This window comes from Ambystoma mexicanum, chromosome 7q (assembly GCF_040938575.1).
Source record: "Ambystoma mexicanum isolate Mex_15411 chromosome 7q, UKY_AmexF1_1, whole genome shotgun sequence".
Taxonomy (NCBI): Eukaryota; Metazoa; Chordata; class Amphibia; order Caudata; family Ambystomatidae; genus Ambystoma; species Ambystoma mexicanum.
The window spans coordinates 1038396166-1038420755 of NC_090941.1; the positions used below are offsets into that span (position 1 = coordinate 1038396166).

General features: G+C 45.0%; 1 protein-coding gene across 8 annotated transcripts in view; it reads left to right on the forward strand.

Annotated features, from left to right (window-relative positions):
* STIM1 (stromal interaction molecule 1) overlaps positions 1–24590 on the forward strand; it is a 591802-nt gene that overhangs the window by 520482 nt on the left and 46730 nt on the right. For 2 of the 8 annotated variants that reach the window (XM_069640360.1, XM_069640362.1), the window contains exon 12: positions 11002–11082. The exons of the other annotated variants lie outside the window; for them this stretch is intronic. In XM_069640360.1, coding sequence (XP_069496461.1) covers positions 11002–11082 — 81 coding nt within the window. The remainder of the gene's footprint in view (positions 1–11001; positions 11083–24590) is intronic. 8 annotated transcript variants of the gene reach the window in all.

Here is a 24590-nt window from a genome sequence, read left to right on the forward strand (position 1 = left end):
TTAACAAAATATTTTGACAAGGTTTTGTTATTGCTGCTTCTTTGTTTGTATTCAAGTTGATAGCATGTGCTACTTTGCACTGCAAGATTGTCATTTATTAAGATCAATATCTGTTTGGCTATCAGACTCTTCATTCATACAGAAAGACTATCCAAAAGTGAGAGGAACTCTACCCAACAGGAAAACGCATGATAAACCTTCAAAGAAAAACCGGATCAAAGTCACACAGCAAGTCCCACAAGAACTGAATTCCAGTATCATGTCAGCTCTAACGATATTGTTGTCTCCCTTTTTAAAGATATGAGTACACTAATGATGGCTATAATGATCAAACTACTCTAACATGCATGCATTTCAAACTCATAAACATAGAGATATTCATGACTACGCTTGAAACAAAAAATAAATCAAGACATGGAGAGTACATATTTGGCACAGAAATCGCTGATTGACCAACTCAAAAGGAATGTAGAAGAGAAACTCTTAGCTGAACTGCCCCGAGAATCCCTAATTCTCTTGAAAATGAATAAAATAACAAATAATGATAAATATGACCTTCTGGAATCCCACAAAACATCTCGCCTTTAGTCCCAAGTGTCCGTTACAAACAAATTAAGACACAAATAGCCAAACTGAGATCTTGATCTTAATAAATGTGCATGTTTAACAATATTGATTTTAGTTATTGATTTTAGTTAGAAAAAGGGCAGTGGGGTTGAATGAGATATAGGTCCTGTGCTTTCTTGTTAACATTAGGGAATTAACTATGACTCTGCAGACAGGGAAAACGTATGTCGTGGTTGGAGATCCAATTTACGTTATTTGGATTCAGGAATTCCCTTCAGTTGGGATAAATGAGAGGCTGGGCAGCAACTGGGAGGGACTAGTTCATGAGTAGGGCAGACGTCACTTCAATAGCGATGTTCACTCATCGCCGCTGGATGGAATTCCTGAATCCAACTAATGTAAATTGGGTCCCCGACCCACGTGTGCTTCTCATTCAGAATTTATACACACACGCCTCTTGAATTTACTTCCGACGTGCCAGAGTTCTTCTAGCTCTAGCACCATCACTACCACAGGATATCCCTTAAATGAGACAGCCATCCAAAGTCCCTGTCCTAATGAAGGCCGATGTAATGACAGCACTCGACAACTGCTGGAAAGTCCGAAATGCAATCAGGTCGACAATCCTACCGCAACGCTGCCACCTCAAGCTGATTGATTGAGCATACACATCAGTACACTTCTCCAGATTATGTTCATGGGCTGTTTTGCTTTGACATGATCCTTTTTTGTATATTCGGTTCATAGGTATTGTTGATTTGTATATATGGAATGTATGTTGTCTACTCTCCTGTGCCACATGTTAATTTGTATATTTAAACTGTTGGTTGAACCGTTACCGTTTTGTGAATACAGTAATAAAATAGTGGGTCACATTATATCCAGGCTTGCCCTGATGATTTTTCGATATATATGCCGAGCTGCTTTGGTACAGTGATGCCTATCTAAATAGGGGTAGTTTGTAGAGATTGCCTTTGGCTCTCAGACATTTTTATTTTTATGCTAACTAATGGGTATGCATTTGAAAACGTTCTGCTGGTGGACAGGGGCATTTTTATTTGCATGCATTTCCTACTACAGCATTTCTCTAGTAGGGTGTCTGGTTTCACTCATGACTGCCTCAAAATGCAGGCGATTGTATTTTGTGAATGTTTGTTTTTCCCCTGGTCTTGTCATGGTCTCCTGCAACAAGTCTCAAATGGCGCATCCCATGGACTTGATTCCCGTTGCAGAGGAAATTTACATCTGTACTGCACTGATTGCTAGAAGCTGCGTTGCTTGCTTAGATTACAGAATGGCATTGTAGAAACTGTTTTTGCATTTGTAACATTAATGTGTCTGTGGAATCGCGATTTGGTGAAGTTCCCCTTGCTCCATGTGCAATTTTTGCTTAAATAACCATACTGTTGCCTTTTTACATACTTTTATATATTAACGGCCTACAGGATTCGCTGCTGGCAATCGATGCTGATGTGCCAAGGGTGGACAAAGACATTTTCCGGCATTGATATATGCAGACGATACTGTGCTCTTGGTACGCACACTGCATACAATCCTTGATCACCCCATACATGTTCTTTCTGAATGCTCTTGAACTCCAGGTTAATGCTGGGAAATCTGCCATTATGATTTACCAACGCAGAAAACCAGTTACCAAACTTTGTTCCGTGTATACAATTTTCCACAAAATCCTATGGGTCATAGATTGTGACTATCTGGGGATACGATATGATATTTTATTTATATCACGCTCGTACACAGGTGTTTCAGAGTGCGACCAGGCGAAGGGAGGGGAAAAGGGGAGAAGCAAAAAAACAACAATCTTACTAGGCCCCGTGACATTGAGAACGCGCAAGTGCATGGGGAAAGGAAAAAGGGGGAAAGTGCAGAGGAGAGAAGCAAAATAAATAGTAAGTACATAAATAATTAAATAGTGTTAGCAGTGGTAGTGCAGCCTGTAAGAGGCAAAGGTGCTAGGTTAGTCAGATAGGGTGTATCTGATAAGTGCAGAAGAAGAGTGGGTGGGGAACTGTATGGGTACAGGTACGATCCTCATCGGAGTTTAATGGTAAAGACCATATATTAAAACAAGGCTCAAAAACGCAAAAGGTGGTAAGTGGCATCTATAGATTTGATAGCTTGTAAACATCAACCAGTATCTATGGCCATTAAGGTGTATAAATCAAAACCGGTGGCAATTATCAAATATGGCGCATTCATCTGGGGGTTTGAGGACATTCATAGTTTCCAAGTTATAGAGAATAACTTTATAAAACACTTACTACGCTTGCCCCAGTTTACGTCTAATTTTGTGGCCCATGTGGAAGTTAACCTTTGTAAGGGATCAAGAGTAAGACTCGGAATCACTAATCTATTTTGGTACATAACTTGGTGTTTTGTAGATAAGAAATGAATAAGGGGGGTTGGGGAAATCCTATCTGTCCCTAAACTTAAGAGGTGTTTCCCAGCCTCAACAAAGCCAAAGAACATCTGTGTCTGAATGTTAAACAAAAGATTGTCCCACATCCTGTGTCCAAACTGAGCCTCACACTCTAAACTCAATATCATTTGTAAAAGGGGATTCTGGTAAGCTATATAGCTTTCTTTCAAAGTTCTCAACATAAAGTATTTAAGGTGCAGAATAGAAAAGAATAAATGTTCTAATAGAGAAAGGGTCCTCCCTTCACCGAATGTTTTCTCTGGCTCTTCACTGTCTATCCAGCACCTCTGGATATAGGTCAGTAATGTTCCACAAAAAACAGAGGGGGGTAGGTGGTGAGTGGGTTTCCACCCCTTCGTTTCGCTCTTCTCCCACTGTTTCATTCCACAGTTTTGAAAGGGGCAATTTCTTCCTTGAGGAACTCCAGTTCTTATATTCCCAAAGTTTTAAGGAACATACTTCTTTTCTCTTGACTTCTTCTATCTTTCACATTCAGCACTTTAGAGTCATTCTGCTTCACACCAGGGGAATGACTCTTCCCTTTAAATTCCTCCACTTGTTACATTTTACTTCCACTGTTCAACTTTACTCCAGGTGCCTGTCGTTTTCCCTTTTGAGTGTTCCCTTAAGTATGTAGTTCTTTACAATACAATGTTCAATTTCTCACACTCTGTCCTGCGCCTACACTCGGTATACTCTCCTGCCAGGGTATTTGTACCTTTCTTACTGATCTTTAAAAGGGGTATGAATTCTCCCTTTTGTATTCACAATTTCAGGTTCACTTCTTCTCTCAGTCCTGGTTTACTGTCCTTCCAGGATATTACTTCACTTCTCTTCTCACTCCTGGTTTACTCTCTGAGGATGTTGCTTCACTGCTCACTCCTGGTTTACTCTCCTGCCAGGATGTTACTTTGCTTCTTTTCTTACTCCTTTCCAGGGTGTGAGTCCCAGATGACTCACTTGTTGCCTGGTGCCCTAAACCTGCCAGGGCCTTTCCCTTCACTGTTCACTCTTTCATCCACCTTACAATATGTTTCCAATATTGAGTCCTTGACCCTGTCTTGACTAAGTTCACAACTGTGTTAAATCCTCTTTTCAAACATTGGATCTCCAACCGACCTTTAACACTGTTCGTATATCTATTAAGTATATCAAGTCCTCTTCCCAAGCATTAGATCAGCGCCCCCTTTTCAACATTTTCATCTGTGTCAGTTTCTTTACTGCCTTCAATTCGGCTCTCCCATTTTATCACTGCGACACAGCATTCACCTTCACACGCCCCAGTAACCCATCCGTGCTCTCTGGGCTTACCAGGAAGCTTTGGCAGCCCTCGCGTCTCCTCTTCCACTTCTCTCTCCACTGACTGGGCATGCGTCCTGTGAGCCAGTCAGTTTTCTCTTTTCGTTCCTTCGGTACGGGTGGCTCCAGCTACCCGCGATTATCCAGCCATATGCTTACTTTTGATCAGTCTCCCGGCACACCGTTTGTGCCAGCATATGGGTTGCTTCTTATGACCGTCTCGTCTTTGGAGTCCTGATTGGCGTCAGAACAACTTACATACAGCTTCTATCTCTGCCTCTCTCCCCCACATGGAGCAGCTGTGGCAATTGTAAACTTCCCGGCATTGGTCAAAAGTTTCCAAAGACTAGAATGCAGTGTTGGCTTCCCGCTTCTAGTCCACTTCATTGCACCATTCCTCCTCCTCGTCTCAGTACTAAAATGGGTGGTGGCAAAGGTAAATAGGTTGATTGGTTGGGAAAATCATTATCAATGGCACAATAGTCCCTACAGGTATTTTGTAAAGGCACATGGGTGTCATGTGGAGTTTTGGCTGTAAGGTTATTTTGATGCAATGTTTTCCTACCTCTCTGGAGTTGGTCTTCCCCTACGTGGTCCTCCCGCAGATAGCCACCCCGGGTCAGGGTCGGGTAGCTTTGGCCTTTCCCTGGCCAATCAAGAGAAGCTTCCCTCCAGAGAGTCAGTGACGATATTGCTATATTGTCACACTTTTCTTTCCTGGAAGATGAACACAAGTTAGCGCCTATTTTATTTTGGCTCTTACTCTGGAATAACTTGGAGGCAGGTTTGGCAAAGTTTATCCTTCGATAGGATAGGGTGGTGAAAGCTCCATGGTTTTCTCACATTACGTTCTAGCCGGTCAAGTGGCACAGCGAGTAGAGCGCCCGCTTTGACACCCGTGCAGAGCCTGTTAACGCAGGTTCGAATCCCGGCGGGGCCAAACTCAGCCTTTCATCCTTCCGAGGTCGATAAATGAGCACCACACACCGTGGGTAATAATAAGCAGCGCTCAGATACCTGAGGGTTTGTAGCGCTATATAAAAGCCTAATTATTATTATTATTATTATTATTATTATTATTATTATTATTATTATTATTATTATTATTCGTTGTAAGGGTGTCGAAGGAAGCTGACACAAAGGTTGCACAATTTTGGTTATATACTTTTTTTTTTATCGTATTGAAAGCCTAACTGTCCCTATATCTAAGAGGAGTTTCCCTGCCTCGAAACTAATACTAAAGGGTCTGTCAGAATGTCCATCAAATTAAAGTTCTACCATCCTGTGTCAAAATCCTACTTTAGCCCCTACACTACAACTAAAAAATAAACGAACAGAAAAGTTGCTTCTTCAGGAGAATGACTCCCTTCTCTTGCTTCTTGAATAGTGTCCAAAAGAATGTTCTCTCACAATAGAAAGGCCAGGTGGGATGTCTCCCTTCCCCTGACTTATGGGTTTCACCCAATTGTTATGCAGTTTCACACTCAGGAGAAAGGCTCCCTTCTCCTTGTGTAGAGCTATCCAGGTTCCAATGAAACCAGGGGGAATGACTCCCTTCCCCTGGTGTCTCCAGTAGAACTCTCAGCCCAAGAGAATACTTCCCTTCTTCTGGTATTATTTGGTACAGTTAACCACAAGGCCAGGGGGAATGACTTTCTTCCCTTGGCGTCTTTGTCACTACTCTTAGTCTGGTACCAGGAGAATGACTCCCTTCTCCTGGTATTGCTTGGCACAGTTCTTTTTCACTATTGTGGTCCGAGAACCTTCTCTGGTGGCCAGTGGTTTCCTCGCTACCACTGTGCTGAGGAAGATTTCCTCTGATACTTGCTTTCTCTTTGTTGGGGTCCAAGACCCTTCTATGGACATCAGTGGGTTTTGTGTGTCTCCACTGTGACGAGGAAGCTTACCTCTTATTCCCAGGTTAGTCCCTTCAGGGTCCCAGACCCTTCTCTCCTTATGCCTTGTCTTCACTATTATTGGGCTGATGAAAAGCCACCTTTACCATCTGTATAAACCCATGGGTTCCCTCCAATTCTCGTGTGCCTCCCCTTACGTCTTCCGGGGCTCCGGTAAGTTGCCGGGATTTCCTGGGACCGGGGCACACTTCTCTGGCTCCGTGGGCTTCTCTCCTCTGCGCTCAGGATTCGGTCTGCCTCTACTCGGCAGGCAGAGAACTTCTTCTTGTCACTCTTCGGTTAGCACCCGCGTCTGAATCTCCTGCCCTGGAGAATTCGGATGCCAGCTGCTTTCCTCAACAGGACTAGATACCATTGTGCTTCCTCTTATGGCTGCTTTCGGCTCCTCGGCCTGGCTTGACACATTCAATAGTCCTTTGGTCCTTTTTATACATTGAATCCAGTTCCACCCATGCGTATTGCACAGGTCCTTCTTTGTTACTGACTTAATTCTCACGCCTCCTCTGGGCCACCTCGTACCTGTGTTATCACAGTGAATGATCTTTATGCCTCCTGTGTTCTTCCATGTCCTAGTACTCTTAGCTTTAGGTCCTATGTTACAATAATACATAGGTTTGTTTTCATTGTAGTGGGTCTGGACATTAGGGAGGGCTATGGAATGTCTGGAAGTAACAACATTTAACAGGCTGTACCCCAGGTGATCGCCCTTATCCCCAGAGGGGTGTCCCTCCCCATGAGGTCCTCCCACATTAAACCGTCCCTATGGGGACTATTGGGTAGCAGCCACACCTCCCTAGCCTCATGGGAAAGAGCTCCCCCGTGGGTAAAAGTGACGACACCTTGTGAATAATCACACTGTCCAAGATGCATGCACGTGCACGGCACAGTCGTTTTCAATCACTCGTAAGAGACAACGTATTGCTGTTATAGAAGCACAAAGAGAGCACAAAGAACTAAGCTTACAAACCAGTCGGAACTTTGTGCTTCTTAGCAGCAATACTATTCGCGAGTACCTCTTGTAGAGCAATGTAATTAAGGAAAGATGCTTGATCGCAAGAGCAAACACATTGCTGTTAAGGGCTGTAACTGTTGCATGGTCTAGCCAGGGGGATGCCACTCGTCCATTTTATGGGGCACTGTGTGAAGGTCTTCTCCATTTCATTTTAATAATCCAAGCTTATTCCTCAATTAGAGGAAATAACCTATTGCCTATACTTAGTCTGGGATCCGACAGTGCAGACCGGCCTTATGTTATTTACTGATGGCGACAAAACATAAAGGATGGGCCAAAATTGTTACATACGCTTGAAGTCCAGATTACTAAAGCTTAATGAGGTAACGTCATCCCCATAAATAGACGGAACATCATTTGGAAGATGGGAATGAAAAGGAAACGGCAAGCAGGGAATGGTGGAAGAAAAGGAAAAATACAAATAAAATCCTTACTACAATTTACATTTATGAATGCAGTAGTTTTGTCAGTTTTGATTATTTTAGCTTTTAACCAGTTGATCGTTTTATGATCATGTTGTTTTACTGTATGTTTTTCTTTTATGACATTTTATGTCGAAATAAAGAATTGATTGATTTACATACTTTTTAAACCATAGAAATTTCCGAATCAATGTGTAATATGTTTTCTCAAGTGAATAATAATAAAGGAAGATGAGCAAGCAGCACATGCGACTAGCGCGTTGGCAGAAATCCTGTGGCTACTATTACATTTGAATTCCTTATATGCCTTCCTCTGCATTTTAAAACCTATAGAAACTGAAATGCCATGTTAAAGTTCCAATAACGTTTGTTTTAGATTTCAATAACAGACTGTGGGGTGGCTTTGCCTGTCAATAGAAACGCAACTCAATGACTTTGGACCAAATAACACAGTCCTTCCAGTAAAGGTAGTGTGTTGGGGCACTGGAACCGGAACCAGAGACTTCCAAGTCCTTATGTCCATTTAGTCTTGGGAGGATAGCTCAGGAGCAACACTCCCGTCATGGAAGCAAGACGGCACAGAGCAACACAGGTTCGATCCCCGGGTCCAGGCTTAGAAACCTTTGTGTATTAAGCGTGTTATAAATAACCAATTACAATGCCAATTACATCTCTTAGTGCTCTAAGTTGGCACATGGGTTCTGCAACTTAGAAATGCAGTGATGTTTAACTGCAGCATTTGTGAGAAGCTGCTGAGTCGTGGCCATTTGATAGAATTCAGGTCCAGCAGCCCTGAGGATTTCTACATGTCTGGCAAGGCAAGGCCTTGGATCCGACCTGCACCCAGAGCCTAACATTTACTCCCTCCCGCTGTGCTATTTATCAGGCTTCTGAATCCTAATTCCAGACTGATCTCAGCAATCTGGCATCAAGACCGAAATTGCATCCGGGTGCCTTGTTGGTTTTACATCACCATCATTTGAATGGTGACATCATCTTGTTTGCACATAAGCTGCCAGAAGCACAGTGTCTCATTCCAGTGCTGATCATGAAGGTAAAGTGCACACTCTCAGCCACCAGCCTAGTGTGTTGGTTTGTATACTATCACATGCCACAAGTCTGAATGCTCAGAAAAGACGCACAGCAGGGAATCTGGAGTCCTTAAACTGATTTAGAGCAAAGTTCAGTTAGTCTCAACGGATAGGTGTTTCACAAACGGGTCTCTCGCCCTGAAAATGTTCTGCAATGCCTGCAACATGCAGGGATCATCTTCAGGAGATTACTGTGGACTGCGGACGGAGACTGGATGGCTCCCGTGATGGAGGTGAAATGTTTGTGAACCCAGAAGAAAATGGCATATGTTGCATAGCGGATCTAGTGGTGGCGAAGAAGGCCAAGGACAGTGTAGGGACATGAAGCTGGAAAAAAGATTGCAGCGACCCGTTGTGCCGGCAAGAAAGGGGTGAATCAATTTCAAACATCATGCCAATCCCTGTGAAGAAGACCGAAGAAGGACCTGTCTCCTGTGGCTGGATGAACTGGGGGAGGGTTTAAAGGACTATCAAGAGAAGCCTGAAAGGGTATTTCATGGTTGTTGAGGGTTGGAGCGCCATGACGAAGCAAGATTCTTTACAAGCCGGTGGAGCATGTGGCTCTTGGAAAGCTCTTGAGCGTAAGAGATGCCACAAGCCAGTTGAAGCAATGGAACCCAATATGCTCTGAGAAGTCAATGAAGCATTTTAATGTTTAAGAGGTGGTGGAAACTCCAGAATTAACAGAACTGAAGAGGTGGTGAGAAGCTTCAGTGTAGAAGTTGCAGGAATCCCTGAGAAGCATTTGGACCTGAGAGGCACTCCAACCAGAGAATGAAGCTCTTGAACCAAAGAGGTGCTGGAAGCCCTGTATGTTTCTATGTATGCAAAGGTTGCTGGAAAGCAGTGGTGTGCCGCATAAGGAGTACCTCGTGCAGTAAACGTCAGCTTGGTGGGCCCTGGATGAAGATCGGATGCAAGTTGGCTGGTGCTCTGATTGGAGTGCTTGCTAAGTCACTGTCTAAACAGAAGGGTCATTGTTTTTTCCTGACCTGTCCGAGCACTGCAGATATCTGGTGTGGGATGTTATTCCACTAAGTGTAATGGTAGAAGGGATGCTTGAGAAGCCTTGGAAATCTGTTCAATCTAAGCGCTGTTGGCAAGTCGGAGAAACACTTGAACCCGAGAGATACTGACCATCCGGAACATCACTGGAACTTGAGGTAATGAGAACCCAGAGGACCACCTGAGCAGAGGAGAAAGGGAGGTTTCATGAGCATCTCGTGATTTGCTCCAGTGCAGATCCTTATGAATCAGGCCCAATATGTCTGTTATTATTATACCCTGAACAGGCCCTTGCATGCAACCCCTCCCATAGGCCTTCAGGTGAGCACAAGTTGCCCTCTGTTGGCTGCATGGGATTGAACCAGGCCCTACAATGAGCTGCAAGATGGATCAATCTGTAGCATCCCTTAGATAGAGCTTAATGGATGCAACTAGCTGAGGACAAATGTAAACATAAACTATCTCCTGATAAATGCAACTCTGCTTTCTGCACCCTTTAACCCCATAAAATGATGTACTAGAATGTGATGCAGGTCGGAGGCCAGACCTTTAGATGTGATGTTTGCTATTCTTCCTTTAATTGTCCCTTGGAATTCCCCCTTCATTGCTTCTCTTCTCTTTCACTTGTTGTGACTTCCCTTTTCTCATTATCTTGGCATTCCTTGCTAGTTCTAAATCTCTCTCACACTCCTCTCCTATCCATTCTTCCTTCCCTGCTTGTTGCTGTCCTTACTCTGTATTTTGACCCTTTCGCTCAGTCCTGGTTTCCAACTGTGATCATCTTCATCCATGTTGCACTTCCTGCTGGCTTACCCTAAACTTTCTACATTTATGTTTCCTTTTTTCTTATTTTCCCCTTTGCTGTTATTTAGGTCACATTTATTGCACTCCACTATTGTCTGTGGTCCATTATTGTAGCCTTGTACTCTGAAATGCTTTTCAATTATATATATATATATATTTATTTTATTTTAGTTAATGATTTATTTATCGTGTCTTCCAACATTTGTCTACTGTTTGGCTTTGCACACATTTTCATTTGATTTTTTGATTTCGGGTCTTGCAGACCTGGCCTACGTATACAGGGGCTTCTCCGTCTTTGGAAGATTCGGATATAGAGTTGAATCCTCTGTCACTGTTTAACATTCATGTGCTGAGATCTGATGGGCTAATTACCCTTGGTCTTTCAACCAACCAATCAAACTTTTGTTTCTCCCTCCTCTGCTCCCTTTTAATTGGCTGAAAGCAGATGCAGCTTGGCTGATGGGGCGCGGGGTCAGTGATCGACCGTCTGCCTGTTCGGACAACAATTCCCTCTGGAAATATTCCGGTTTGACCATCTTCCATTTCTGGGTTTTACTTCCCTTTCTCTTTCATTTAAATTTTCCTCCAATCTTGTTGACTAAAATTCACATTCCTTTCCAGCTTTCTACTACTTTGGTGCACCATAAAACACCTAATCCACAATAGCTCAAGCGAAATGTGGGCACATGTTACTAACACTTGGGTTTGAAGTCCTTTGTGAACAAAGAACACGGTGTGCACTATGACACTTGCCTTGTATTATTGTGTTGTTTTTTGTTGGTGACTAAACAGTTTTTTGTAATTGTTGTATTTTACTAATTGTAATAACTGTGTATGAAGATACAGGTATATGGTAAGTGCTACTGGGCAGTAATGGAATCTGCTGTTGTTCATGCAGCCACATGAATTACCGTAGATGTTTCAGCAGTGTACACATCCCACATTGCCTTCATTCTGCTGTGTAGGGCCACGGTTGCAACCCCCTCTATGCATAGAGGTCTCTGGCAGCTCACTGGTTTCCAAACCCTCTGCTGGATATTTGTGTCATATTAGCCAGTTTAGATGCTGATTGCAGGACTAAAGAACAGGCCTAGGATCCTCCCACAAGGTGATACAAATGGGTGATTTGTAGCCAAAGTCATCAAGTAACACATCTGGTGGGCAATTCACACACAATGTATCAAACAGAATAAAAAGTAAAGCACGTCAGAGGAGATAGAAAGGCTGAATCTGTTTTGCGCATTGTAATGAATTTCAAATGTTGGGGAACCGGGTGTTGGGTGATAATTGCCTTTGTTAAAGAGCACTGTTAGACCTACAAGGAGGATAGCTATGTGGTAAACCCCCATAATGCATGGATGGAAAGCCTAGTATTCATGTGTCCGCTGTATTTTCCTCTATACAAATGTTGTCCCCAGAAAGGGGTCTTGATGGAGTCCTCTGCAAAACGCACACTATTCAAAAATTAAATAGAGTAGCCTAGGCCGATGTGTGGCCACCCTCAAGCGTGTTTATCTCCACGCGCACCACCCAGATCCAACCAAACGTCTTTTCCTTTGTTTAGAACTGGACAGGAGGAGATTTCTGGCAACACTGCACAGCTGCCAGATAGCAATTGCTCTGGCAGCCAACACTGCCTGTTGACCTCCAAATTCATTGTTCTCCATTGCACACCTCATGTTCCACATGTAGGGGTCCAATACCTGCCTGCTGTGTGAGCGGTCCATTTCCACCACAGTCTTGCACTCGCTGGTCCTTGAGTATCTGAGACCAGATTTCATCTTTGGGCCCCAGGTAACATTAAACAGAAGTGGGGAGCAGGAGGAACTCCCCACACTCCAGTATGAGTGGAGGACACACGGAGAATGTGAGCCCAGACGGTAGTTGAAGAGGGACTCCTAGAAACCTGGTCCTCCTCTAGGACACTGTGTGCTCAATTAATTTACTGAGCCTGTGTCGCTGCTTTCAGCCGCTTGCAACAGTGGAATATATTTTCAGCAGCCCACAGTCTGGAGAGTGATGGTGTGCTTGACTTGCACGTATAGCACAGATTACATACATGCATGAAGGGTCCTAGAGAGAGGTAGTCATTTTGTTCGTGTGCTAACCCAGCCCTTCATTCAACTTAATGTACTTCCCAGAACAATGCCTGCAGGAGCAAAGAGTGCCATGGCCCATAACAAAAACCTCACAAGATGGGAATAATGCAGGTCTGTGAGCAGCGGGCAGACTCAATCCAGGGACTTCCCAAATGGTGCCACGGACGCTTATAAACCTGCAGGTCCATTCAAGCCATAATAGAAGCCAGTATATCATGACCCAATCACGGTCCTCAACCAAAAGTCAGATCATCAATTAAGACTCCTAGGGGAATACTGTCATGATGCCTACCTCCAAGGAGCCAGACCAGGCCCAGCTACCCCAGAGGCAGACATCATGTCCCCGAGGGAAGTCTCAGCAGCCCCAAGTAGGGGCCCTTTGGACTCAGTCTTTGGCGCCAGGCTCATATTGGACAACAGTCCTGGCGCCATAGGCGCCAGGCTCATAAAAGATGACTTTGTGTTTAAAGGTGCTTGGTGTAAACTTACCTGATGCAGACCATGCTGCAACATCCGGGCCATCTAGAGGCCTGAATGGGACTACTTTATCTTTGGGGACTACTTAACCACTCGGGTGTGGCCGGAGGAAGAATACATACCTGAGAGGAAGGATACATACCTGGAACTACTTCGAAGGCTATTTAAGCCACGCCCAAGCAGCAACTCACGCTTCGCGTTGTTCTGCATCTAGCAGCTGGACGCTCACCGTGTCTGCTCCTGCTTCCTGACTTCTGCCACGCCCGCCAGCATCCTGGAACACCTGCAAAGGTAGAAGAGAAGAGAATAGGGGAAAGAAGAGTCCTTACCTGCCAAAATCCGCATTACGGAGACATTTCGCCGACAATCCTGAAAAGGAAGACATTAATTTTAAAAGCACATCGCATCGATCGCTGCAGCGCCGCATTCCACTCGCCTTTACTAGGCGCCTCCATGTTCATCAGCGACCATCTGGATCCGCAACCACATTTCAGCGCCTAGGGAGAAAAAGACAAGAACAAAGGTGAGCTAGGGAAGAGAATAAGAAAACCTTAATTTGCCATCATAAAACTTACCTGTTGGGTCATTCCCACTTCATTTCGGGTCGGTGCCGCATCCTGGCATTTCCGGACCCCAGCCCCTAAGGGGAAAAAGAGACTTCAGCGTTAGTGAGCGAATGCTAAAACATTACCTGAACGCTCATTGAAGACTTACCTGATATCTACTGGAACTGCACCTTTCACTTCGGGTCGGTGCCATATCTCCGGCATTTCCGAACCCCGGCCCCTATGGGGAAAAAAGACACAAGCATTAGTGCATTATTTTTTATTTATTTATTTATTTATTTAATATTTGTAGTGCGCCGGTAGCTCGCGAGCCTCGGGGCGCAGAGATAGGAACACGATAGACAGACTGACAGTGAGACGGACATATGAAGACGGGACGGAAAATACAAGGAATACTCCGGCTGAGGTTTAAACATGTGGAGTATTATTTGAAGATGTGGGTTTTTAGAGATTTGCGGAAACGGATGTAGTTAGGCTCTAATCTTAGGTGGTCCGGGAGATTGTTCCAAAGGTTGGCAGCAAGGGTTGGAAAGGCTCTGCCTAGGCCACTTTTAAGTTTATGTGGGGCTATAGCAATTTTGCCGAGTAGGGATGATCTCAGAGTTCTGTTTGGGACGTATGAACTGATCCTCGTTTTTAGGTATGTTGGTGCTTTTCCGTGAATGCATTTATGGACGATAGTTAGGGTCTTAAAGTGCACCCTATCTTCAATTTTAAGCCAGTGTAGCTCCCTTCTGGAGTTGCTGATATGCTCTGTCCTAGATTTAAGTTTGACGGTTCTTACTGCGTTGTTCTGTATAACTTGGTAGCTTTGTAGGCACCGTTTGGAGGCCCCCAGAAGTAGGGCATTGCCATAGTCGAGTCGTGACAAGATGGTGGCTCTAGCTATGGTCGCGCAATTATCTTCTGATATGAAGGGTCTGATGGCATTTATTAGACGGAGGTGGTAGGCACAGTTTTTCTTAACGTATAGTGCTTGGGCCTCTGCCCCTAAGGATGCTTCAAGCAGCATACCGAGGGTTTTGACCTTGCCTAATACCGGAATGGGTGTGTCTTTGATCTGAAAGGATGCGTAGGATGTGGGTAGCTTAGCTCGGGCGTGTAATGAGCCAAAAATCATGAGCTCCGTTTTTTTCCCATTAAGGCACATCCAGTTGGAGTCCATCCATTGCTCTACATAACTATAAATCATGTTGAGTTGCTCACTGTCCTTTTGATAATCGCCACTTAGTTCAAATACCAGCTGCGTATCATCAGCGTAGTTAGTGAAGTAGGTGTTAATATGGTCAAGAACTAGGCATAAGTACCTCAGGTAGATGTTAAACAGCAGTGGTGACAAGCTTGCCCCTTGGGGGACTCCACAGAGGATTTCTTTTTCCAGTGAGAACTTGTCCCCCCAGTGCACCCTGGATATTCTATTTTTTAAGAATGACATTATCCAGCTGGTGGCTTCATCCGAACAATTGGTGAACTTTTTCAGAGCAACCTGGAGTAGGTTGTGGTCCAGGAGGTCAAAAGCGGCACTAAGGTCGAGTAAAATAAGAAGGCCTGTCTTACCCTTGTCCATAATGCCGAGCATTTTGGTCTGGAGATCTAACATGGCTGTCTCGGTGCTGTGGGCGGGTCGAAAGCCAGATTGTTGTGGGTGGAGGGCGTTTGACTCCTTCACGTATGTCTGGAATTGCATGGTGGCAATTTTGTCCATGATTTTGAGAATGAAGTTGCAATTAGTTATGGGTCTAAGGTTGTTTGGGTCTCTCTGGTCCAGATTGGGTTTTTTTACCAAGGGGGTTACTGTAACCTTTTTGATGGCATCAGGCACTTTCTGGTCTCTGAATGAGGCGTTTATGATTTTTGTCAAGGTGGGGGCGAATATGTCAATGTTATCCAGTATTATTTTGGGTGGGATGATGTTCTCTGCACAAGTTGTAGGTTTCATTGTTGTCAGTACCTTGATCATGTCGCTACTGTTGATCTCTGTGAATTTGAAAGTTTCAGTACCTGGTGTTGAAATCTCGGCTGGCAGGGTCTCTGTCATTTGTTTGTTAGATAATGAGTTAATAATTGAATCCCTGGCTTTAGCGATTTTATTGAAGAAGGCGGTCTGAGTAGAGTCGCATTCTTCTTGTGAGGGTAGAAAAGGAGGGGTAATAGCTTTTGGTTTTTCTATAGATTTGAGAATTTTAAACAATTTGCTGGTGGCGTTGGCTGCTGTAGAGATCTGTTCATTATAGAAGTTCTTTTTGGCCGTAATTATCATGTGTTTGTATTTTGTTTCACTTTCTTTCCAAAGGGCTTTATTGGCTAACGAGGGATCTTTTAGCCAAGCGTTTTCTCTGTTTCGTTTATCTCTTTTTTGTTCTGCTAGTTCTTTGGAGAACCATTGTTGGTTCTTTTGGATAGATCTGGCTGACTTAGTTTGGAGGGGAGCTACTTGGTCTATAAGTTTATTGAAGTGACTAAGTAAGTTTAGTAGCATGATTTCACAAGTGTCATTCTCAACTTGCTTTTTTTCAACCTCGGCTAAGCAGTGTATGAGATGGTTCCTGTCTATGTTTTTGTAGTTTCGATAGGTCGAGAGAATGGGATTGTTGGGGGTTTTAGATTTAGAGAGGGGTAGGCTGATGTGAAAGGATATGCTGTGGTGGTCAGACCATATGCATGCTTCCGTCTTAAACTCTCGTGTTTCTAGATTGTTGGAGATGACCCAGTCAAGAAGGTGACCGTTATTCATTGTGGGCTCTTGGTTGTTGATCTCGAAGTCAATGTTGTTGAGGGATTTTTGTAAATTTCTAGCTTCTTTATCTTTGGGATCACCGTACCAGCGATTGAAGTCTCCCAATACTAGCGTGGCTGTATTTGGCCCTTTAAGCAGGTTAAGTTGGTGAGTTATTTCGTCGTTAAAATCAGGCATGGAAGTGGGAGGCCTGTAGAGTACTATCAAGTTTAGACAACTGTTGGCCGTGGGAGTGTGTTTAAGGTGTAGTATTTCACAGCCTGTACAGGCTATGCTGTTTGGGAACATGTGAATATGGTCTCTAGCAATGACTGCAACCCCCCCCCCTGCCCTTCTTCTCTGTTGGAGTAAAAGATGGAATAGCCTTCAGGTACTGCAATGTCACAGGTAGGGCCGATGGGGTCCTTAAGCCAGGTTTCAGTGATGCAGAAGATGTCTATATGTTCGCTGACAATCCTGTCGTGAATGCATTGTGCGTGTTTGTTGAGAGAGCGTGTGTTTAGTAGGCAAATTTTTAGGATGAGCTTTGTTGGGGGCTGAGTGGACAGTTTTTCCTTTTTTGCGGGCCTTTTGATGGCAAGTTGTTCTCTAGTGTCCTGACTGTTGCGGTCAAGGACAGAGTCCACTGCTTTTTTGACCAAGTTGATGCGCGCAAGTTTACTAAGGTCTGCTGTGAGCTTGTCAAAAGGGAGCATTCCCATGTTTACCTGTGCAGATGAAACTTATGTTTGGTGCAGAAATGAGCAGCGGTTTTCGCCCTAAACGCCGTGGACGGCGTGGACCGGCGTAGACCGGCTTGCCCCTGAAAGCGCCGGCGCTGAAAGCGCCTGACGTATCTAGATGTAGGCGGCAAGGGCACCTGGGAACAGTAGTTCCAAAAAGGAATGCAGCAAAGTTGCAAAATAAACAAGATACGAGTGCTTGCTCGTTGCGCTAATTATGTGAAAGAAACACTTAAACAAACAAGGCAGTTACAAGTATTTCTGAATAAACAAAAGAATCCGAAATGAAATGCAGTAAAAACACTTTTCCCAAATGGCAAAGTATTCTAGGAGCGTACATTATCACGTTGCCTGGTAGGAAATGGAAGGGAAAAGGGCTGTGCTTCTGACCCACCCACAAAAAGTGCTGTTACCTTTCTAATGGACACCGTGTGTCTTGGGGGTTAATGTAGAGGCCGGCGGGACCGGCGTAGACCGGCTTGCCCCTGAAAGCGCCGGCGCTGAAAGCGCCTGACGTATCTAGATGTAGGCGGCAAGGGCACCTGGGAACAGTAGTTCCAAAAAGGAATGCAGCAAAGTTGCAAAAATAAACAAGATACGAGTGCTTGCTTTAGTGTCCTTGCATTAATGCAAGGACACTAAAGGAACCTCTCATCAAACAACTCACCTGAGTTTCCTTCGTCGGTTCCATTGCTCATCTCGGAATCTTTGTTCTGCACCTGAAATAGAGACAACAGACAATTATTATTTCGGGCTCATACTTATAAACAGAATTCTCACAGTACTTTACCGGGAAGGTCAAGCAAACTTGAACTCTCTACAATCCATGATCCAGTGAAGTAACTGGATTACAACGCGCCCCTGCATCAGAAGCAGGATGGAGAGCTCGTCCTTTCAGACCCTAAGGTGAGACTTCACAGGGAATCGCAGAAGGGTTTCGTGGAGGGTGAGAAGGGAGTGGGAGGCTTACACATTATCCCACAGATTGTTAATACTCCCTTTTCACACACAGAAGGATATTTCTGCGAGTCAGACAAGCCAGATTTGAAGGTCCGGTCCTGTCCATCTTCCGAGTCCTGCGCTTCACCATAGAAGAGGCAACAGCACTCCAAACCAGGCTTACGCCTCCGTGGGAGTCAGGTGAGCGTAACAGAACGCGAAGCCTACCTACAATTTCCCACCCGGGCGCTATGGAAACTTCCGAGACAGACCAGCTGGCCCAGCTTTTGGGGGAATTATGGGCAGAAGTACACTCCGCCCCCGCCAGGAGACTAACGCTCTCAAAAGAGAACTGATCCTATCTAAGGAAAGAACTGATGACCTGGCCAAACGGTTGTTGCAGGGTCAGGCAGGACAAACTCCTTTACCTAGTTCCGGGGGTAATCCCACTTCTATGATTTTGAAGAACCCGGTAAAAATCAATCTACCTGGAAACATGCCTTTGGCCCCGCCTGAACGTTTTGCTGGGGATCCCAAGAAATATGCCGTTTTTATGAACGAATGTCGCTTACACTTCCTATGCAGACCTGGGGCCTTCCCTAATGACCAGACCAAGGTAGCTTTTGTATTATTTTATCTCAGCGGCAGTGCTGCCGATTGGTCAGTTCCTTTGGTAAATCAAGATGACCCAATTCTGCAGGATTTTCAAGGCTTCCAGGCAAGCATGGAAAGATTATTTGCTCGACACTCTCAGGGACAGGCCCTAGACAGCAAACTGCTATCCTTACGACAAGGTAACCAGGATCGCTTATCTTACATCGCCACCTTTAATAGGTTGGTTGTGGAAACTGGGTGGCCAGAGAATAAAAGGATCACATTATTTAATCGAGGTCTGCACGGAGAACTTACAGAAGTGCTAGCCCAAATAGTAAATCCACCCCAAGTCTGCGCGGAGTACATAGACCTTGTGGTCCAACTTGATCACAGACTTCAGAATAGAAAAGCAGATCGATCCAAGTTTGAAACCAGAGTGTTGATCAAAACTCACGCTAACCCCAAGGGTACCGACGTTTCCGAACCTATGCAAATCGGTGGAGTTAAAGGACCGTTAACGCAGAAGGAACGGGAGAGAAGGCGGCAAAAGCAATTATGTCTCTATTGCGGAGCTTCTGGTCACTTTCTACGAGATTGTCCGGTAAAACCACCTAAGAAGGTGGTTGGAGCCACTGACAACAATTTAACAGAACCTGATTCGGGAAACGACCAAGCCCGACAAGCGTAGAGGTCTGCTTGCCGAGCTTGAAAACAAACTCTTTGACCTCGCATTTCATCATGCCAATGGTCCTCGTGGATCCGAAACAGCCTCAGCGGTTGCATGCTATAAAGGCATACATAGACAGTGGAGCTATTGGAACTATGTAGATCGTGAATTGGCCTCCAGGATTAATCTCCCTCTCCATCCGAAAACTAACAAGGATGTCATTACTACAGTTGATGGAACCGAAATAGCCTCAGGGCCGGTAACTCATTCCACTACAGAAGTGACACTAGTGGGTCAGGATGGACATCGGGAACCTATTGTGTTTGACGTAATCAAGGCCCCACAGTTTCAAGTAATTCTAGGAATTCCTTGGTTAGAAACACATAATCCTCGAATAGACTGGCGAGCAAAGAGAATAACCTTTCCTGATTGTGAACAAACTTGTTATCCAAGAAATCCAAATATGGGCCTGGCCTCAGTAACTTCCGCCACTATACAACTACCGGCTGAGTACCAAGAATTCCAAGACGTTTTCCAAAAAGAACAGGCCAACACGTGACCTCCCCACCGGTCGTACGATTGTCAAATCGATCTGGTACCCAATGCTCAACCGCCTTGCAGTAGGATTTATGCTCTTACTGAACCTGAGAACCTTCTGTTGCGTCAGTATTTAGATCAGTATCTTGCCAATGGTTTTATTCGCCCGTCAAAGTCTCCTGTTTCCTCAGCTCTGCTCTTCGTGCCGAAAAAAGAAGGCGACCTTAGAACATGTATTGACTACCGCGCCCTAAATCAAATAACGATTAAGAATCATCCTCTGCCTCTGATCCCTGAACTTCTCGACCAGGTAAAAGATGCTTGTATGTACACCAAGTTAGATCTCCGGGGAGCTTATCACCTGGTGCGTATAAAAGAAGGCGACGAATGGAAGACTGCATTCCGCACCAAATATGGGCTCTTTGAATATCAGGTGATGCCCTTCGGATTGTGCAACGCACCTGCCGCCTTTCAATACTTTATGAATGATGTTCTTCGGGAACTTATCCATGTTTGTGTCATCGTATATATCGACGACATCCTGGTGTACTCCTCTTCGGAATCCGATCACAGAAAACATGTCAGGGCAGTTCTTGAAAAATTGCGCCAGCACAAACTGTTTGCAAAACTCGAAAAATGCGTTTTTCACAAGTCGAGTTTCTCGGATTCATCCTGACACCTAAAGGAGTCCGAATGGACTCGCGAAAGGTGGATGCCATCCTCAAATGGCCATCTCCTAGCTCTGTGAAGGGGGTTCAGAGCATGCTTGGTTTCGCCAATTTTTATCGAAGATTCATCCCGGAATTTTCTCGAGTGGTCCAACCCATCACAGCTCTCTTACAGAAGAATAAACGCTTCGAATGGACTCATGAGGCAGAACAGGCCTTTCAAGACCTAAAGACTAAATTCACCTCCGCACCTGTGTTGAAGCATCCACGCCCAGATCTCCCTTACATTGTTGAAACCGACGCATCCAGCTTAGCCAAGGGAGCTGTCCTGTCTCAAAGGGATCCAATAACTAACCAACTACACCCTGTAGCCTTTTGGTCCAGAAAATTCTCGGCTCCTGAAATTAATTACGCAATCACCGACAAGGAGTTACTAGCCATTAAGTCCGCCTTCAAAGCGTGGCGTCATTACCTCCTCAGCGCAAGACACACCATCACGGTGATTACAGATCACAGAAATTTGCAATATTTAAAGACGGCCAAAGCCCAATCATCACGTCAACTCCGATGGGCTTTATTCTTTGCGGAATTTGATTTTGTAATCACATATCGCCCTGGTTGCAAGAATGGCAAAGCGGACGCTTTATCCCGGATTGGGATGGAAGAAACAAATTCGAGCTTGGAACCTGTACCGATTATACCTGAACAGAGAATTTTGGGTTTGACCTCTTTACAAACTATTGAGGACGTTCAAACTCGAGTTAAACAACTATTAGACTCCACAGCCTTACAAGAATGGAGCCAAAAGGGGTCACACTTTTCCGTTAATAACGATTTACCGTACTTCCAGGGGCGATTATTTCTGCCTAACAAAGAACTGCAAGAACTCGTTATTGCCCATTATCATGATACATTAATGGAAGGACATCCAGGTATCGCTAAAACTGAGGAAAAGATCAAACGACCATTCTGGTGGCCATCCTGGAGAAAAGACATAAAATCTTTTGTGATGTCTTGCGGAGTTTGCGCCCAAAATAAACGTCAAAAGAAAAGACCAGCCGGTCTTCTACAACCTTTGGATATTCCACCGGCACCTTGGCACACCTTGTTGATGGACTTTATTACCGACCTGCCTCCTTGCTATGGATACAACACTATCTTGGTGATTGTGGATCTCTTCTCCAAAATGACCCATTTTATCCCTTTTAAAAGGGTTACCCTCAGCCTCCATCTTGGCCAAGGAATTTCTGGATAACATAGTTCGTATGCATGGTTTTCCATCCATATTAGTCTCAGATCGAGGAAGCCAGTTTATTTCCCATTTTTGGAGGAAATGTTGTCAACTGGCGCAAATTGATGTACGACTATCCACCAGTCACCATCCCCAAACTGATGGCCAAACCGAGAGAACTAACCAAACCCTTGAACAATATCTTTGGTGTATGTTGCACCAATCTGAATGCAATTGGAAAGACATTCTTTGGATCGCAGAATATGCATATAACAATTCTGTACATTCTGGAATAGGACAAACCCCTTTTTACACCTTGCATGGTCATCATCCTCGAACCTCAGACCTGGACCCTCCTCAAAATCTGGAAATGCCTGCAGTAGATCATTTGCATTCCACGATAACCCGAGCTTTCAAAGAAGCTACGACTCATCTTCAGCAAGCCAAGAGAAAGTACAAAGAAAATGCTGATTTACATCGAAGTGAAGCACCTCCGTACCAAATAGGGGACCAGGTGTGGCTAGCAACTAGACATTTACCTCTCAAAGGACCGCAGACTTTCAACCCCAGATACATAGGACCCTATCCCATCAAAGCTATAATCAACCCGGTGGCCTTTAAACTCGATCTACCAGCGAACATGCAAATTCATCCCGTTTTTCACGCCTCACTGTTGAAACCGGTGCAACCAGGAACCAGACTGATTAAACCACCAGAACCAATTCAGATTGATGGGGAATTAGAATTTGAAGTTAAAGACATATTGGATTCCAAGGTGTTAAAGTCAAAACTCTTCTATCTAGTTGATTGGAAGGGGTATGGACCTCAGGAGAGATCTTGGGAACCAAGCGACCATGTACAGGCGCCGCGATTAATACAAAAATTCCACCGAAAATTCCCAAACAAGCCAAAGCCCCCGGAGAGAACAACCTTGGGAGGGGCCTTGGGAGGGGGTACTGTCATGATGCCTCCCTCCAAGGAGCCAGACCAGGCCCAGCTACCCCCAGAGGCAGACATCATGTCCCCGAGGGAAGTCTCAGCAGCCCCAAGTAGGGGCCCTTTGGACTCAGTCCTGGCGCCTTTGGCGCCAGGCTCATATTGGACAACAGTCCTGGCGCCATAGGCGCCAGGCTCATAAAAGATGACTTTGTGTTTAAAGGTGCTTGGTGTAAACTTACCTGATGCAGACCATGCTGCAACATCCGAGCCATCTAGAGGCCTGAATGGGACTACTTTATCTTTGGGGACTACTTAACCACACGGGTGTGGCCGGAGGAAGAATACATACCTGAGAGGAAGGATACATACCTGGAACTACTTCGAAGGCTATTTAAGCCACGCCCAAGCAGCAACTCACGCTTCGCGTTGTTCTGCATCTAGCAGCTGGACGCTCACCGTGTCTGCTCCTGCTTCCTGACTTCTGCCACGCCCGCCAGCATCCTGGAACACCTGCAAAGGGAGAAGAGAAGAGAATAGGAGAAAGAAGAGTCCTTACCTGCTAAATCCGCATTCCGGAGACATTTCGCCGACGATCCTGAAAAGGAAGACATTCATTTTAAAAGCACATTGCATCGATCGCTTCAGCGCCGCATTCCACTCGCCTTTACTAGGCGCCTCCATGTTCATCAGCGACCATCTGGATCCGCAACCACATTTCAGCGCCTAGGGAGAAAAAGACAAGAACAAAGGTGAGCTAGGAAAGAGAATAAGAAAACCTTAATTTGCCATCATAAGACTTACCTGTTGGGTCATTCACACTTCATTTCGGGTCGGTGCCGCATCCTGGCATTTCCGGACCCCGGCCCCGAAGGGGAAAAAGAGACTTCAGCGTTAGTGAGCGAATGCTAAGACATTACCTGAACGCTCATTAAAGACTTACCTGATACCTACTGGAACTGCACCTTTCACTTCGGTGCCATATCTCCGGCATTTCCGAACCCCGGCCCCTATGGGGAAAAAAGACACAAGCATTAGTGCATTAATGCAAGGACACTAAAGGAACCTTTCATCAAACAACTCACCTGAGTTTCCTTCGTCGGTTCCATTGCTCATCTCGGAATCTTTGTTCTGCACCTGAAATAGAGACAACGGACAATTATTATTTCGGGCTCATACTTATAAACAGAATTCTCACAGTACTTTACCGGGAAGGTCAAGCAAACTTGAACTCTCTACAATCCATGATCCAGTGAAGTAACTGGATTACAACGCGCCCCTGCATCAGAAGCAGGATGGAGAGCTCGTCCTTTCAGACCCTAAGGTGAGACTTCACAGGGAATCGCAGAAGGGCTTTGTGGAGGGTGAGAAGGGAGTGGGAGGCTTACACATTATCCCGCAGATTGTTAATACTCCCTTTTCACACACACAAGAATATTTCTGCGAGTCAGACAAGCCAGATTTGAAGGTCCGGTCCTGTCCATCTTCCGAGTCCTGCGCTTCACCATAGAAGAGGCAACAGCACTCCAAACCAGGCCTGCGCCTCCGTGGGAGTCAGGTGAGCGTAACAAATGCCCAATCCCAGGAGGGAATGCAAGAGCCTAAGAGAAAGAACCAATCGGAGTTAACCTTGGAAAAAAGAAACACATCCTCGTGGTTATAAAATTGAATGTTAAAGTCGATTTTGTGTCTTGGGCCTGGCAGAAGCAGATGTACATTTTAAGAGGAGGCTGTTGGAGAGAGTAGACTGGAAGGACTCCTGCCTGAGGGAAGGCAGTGCAATCCTGGTGAGGCTGGAAGGAGAAATTGAGAGATGCCTAGAGACCCCTAGAGGATGACTGAGACCTGTGGCAGGAGGGCC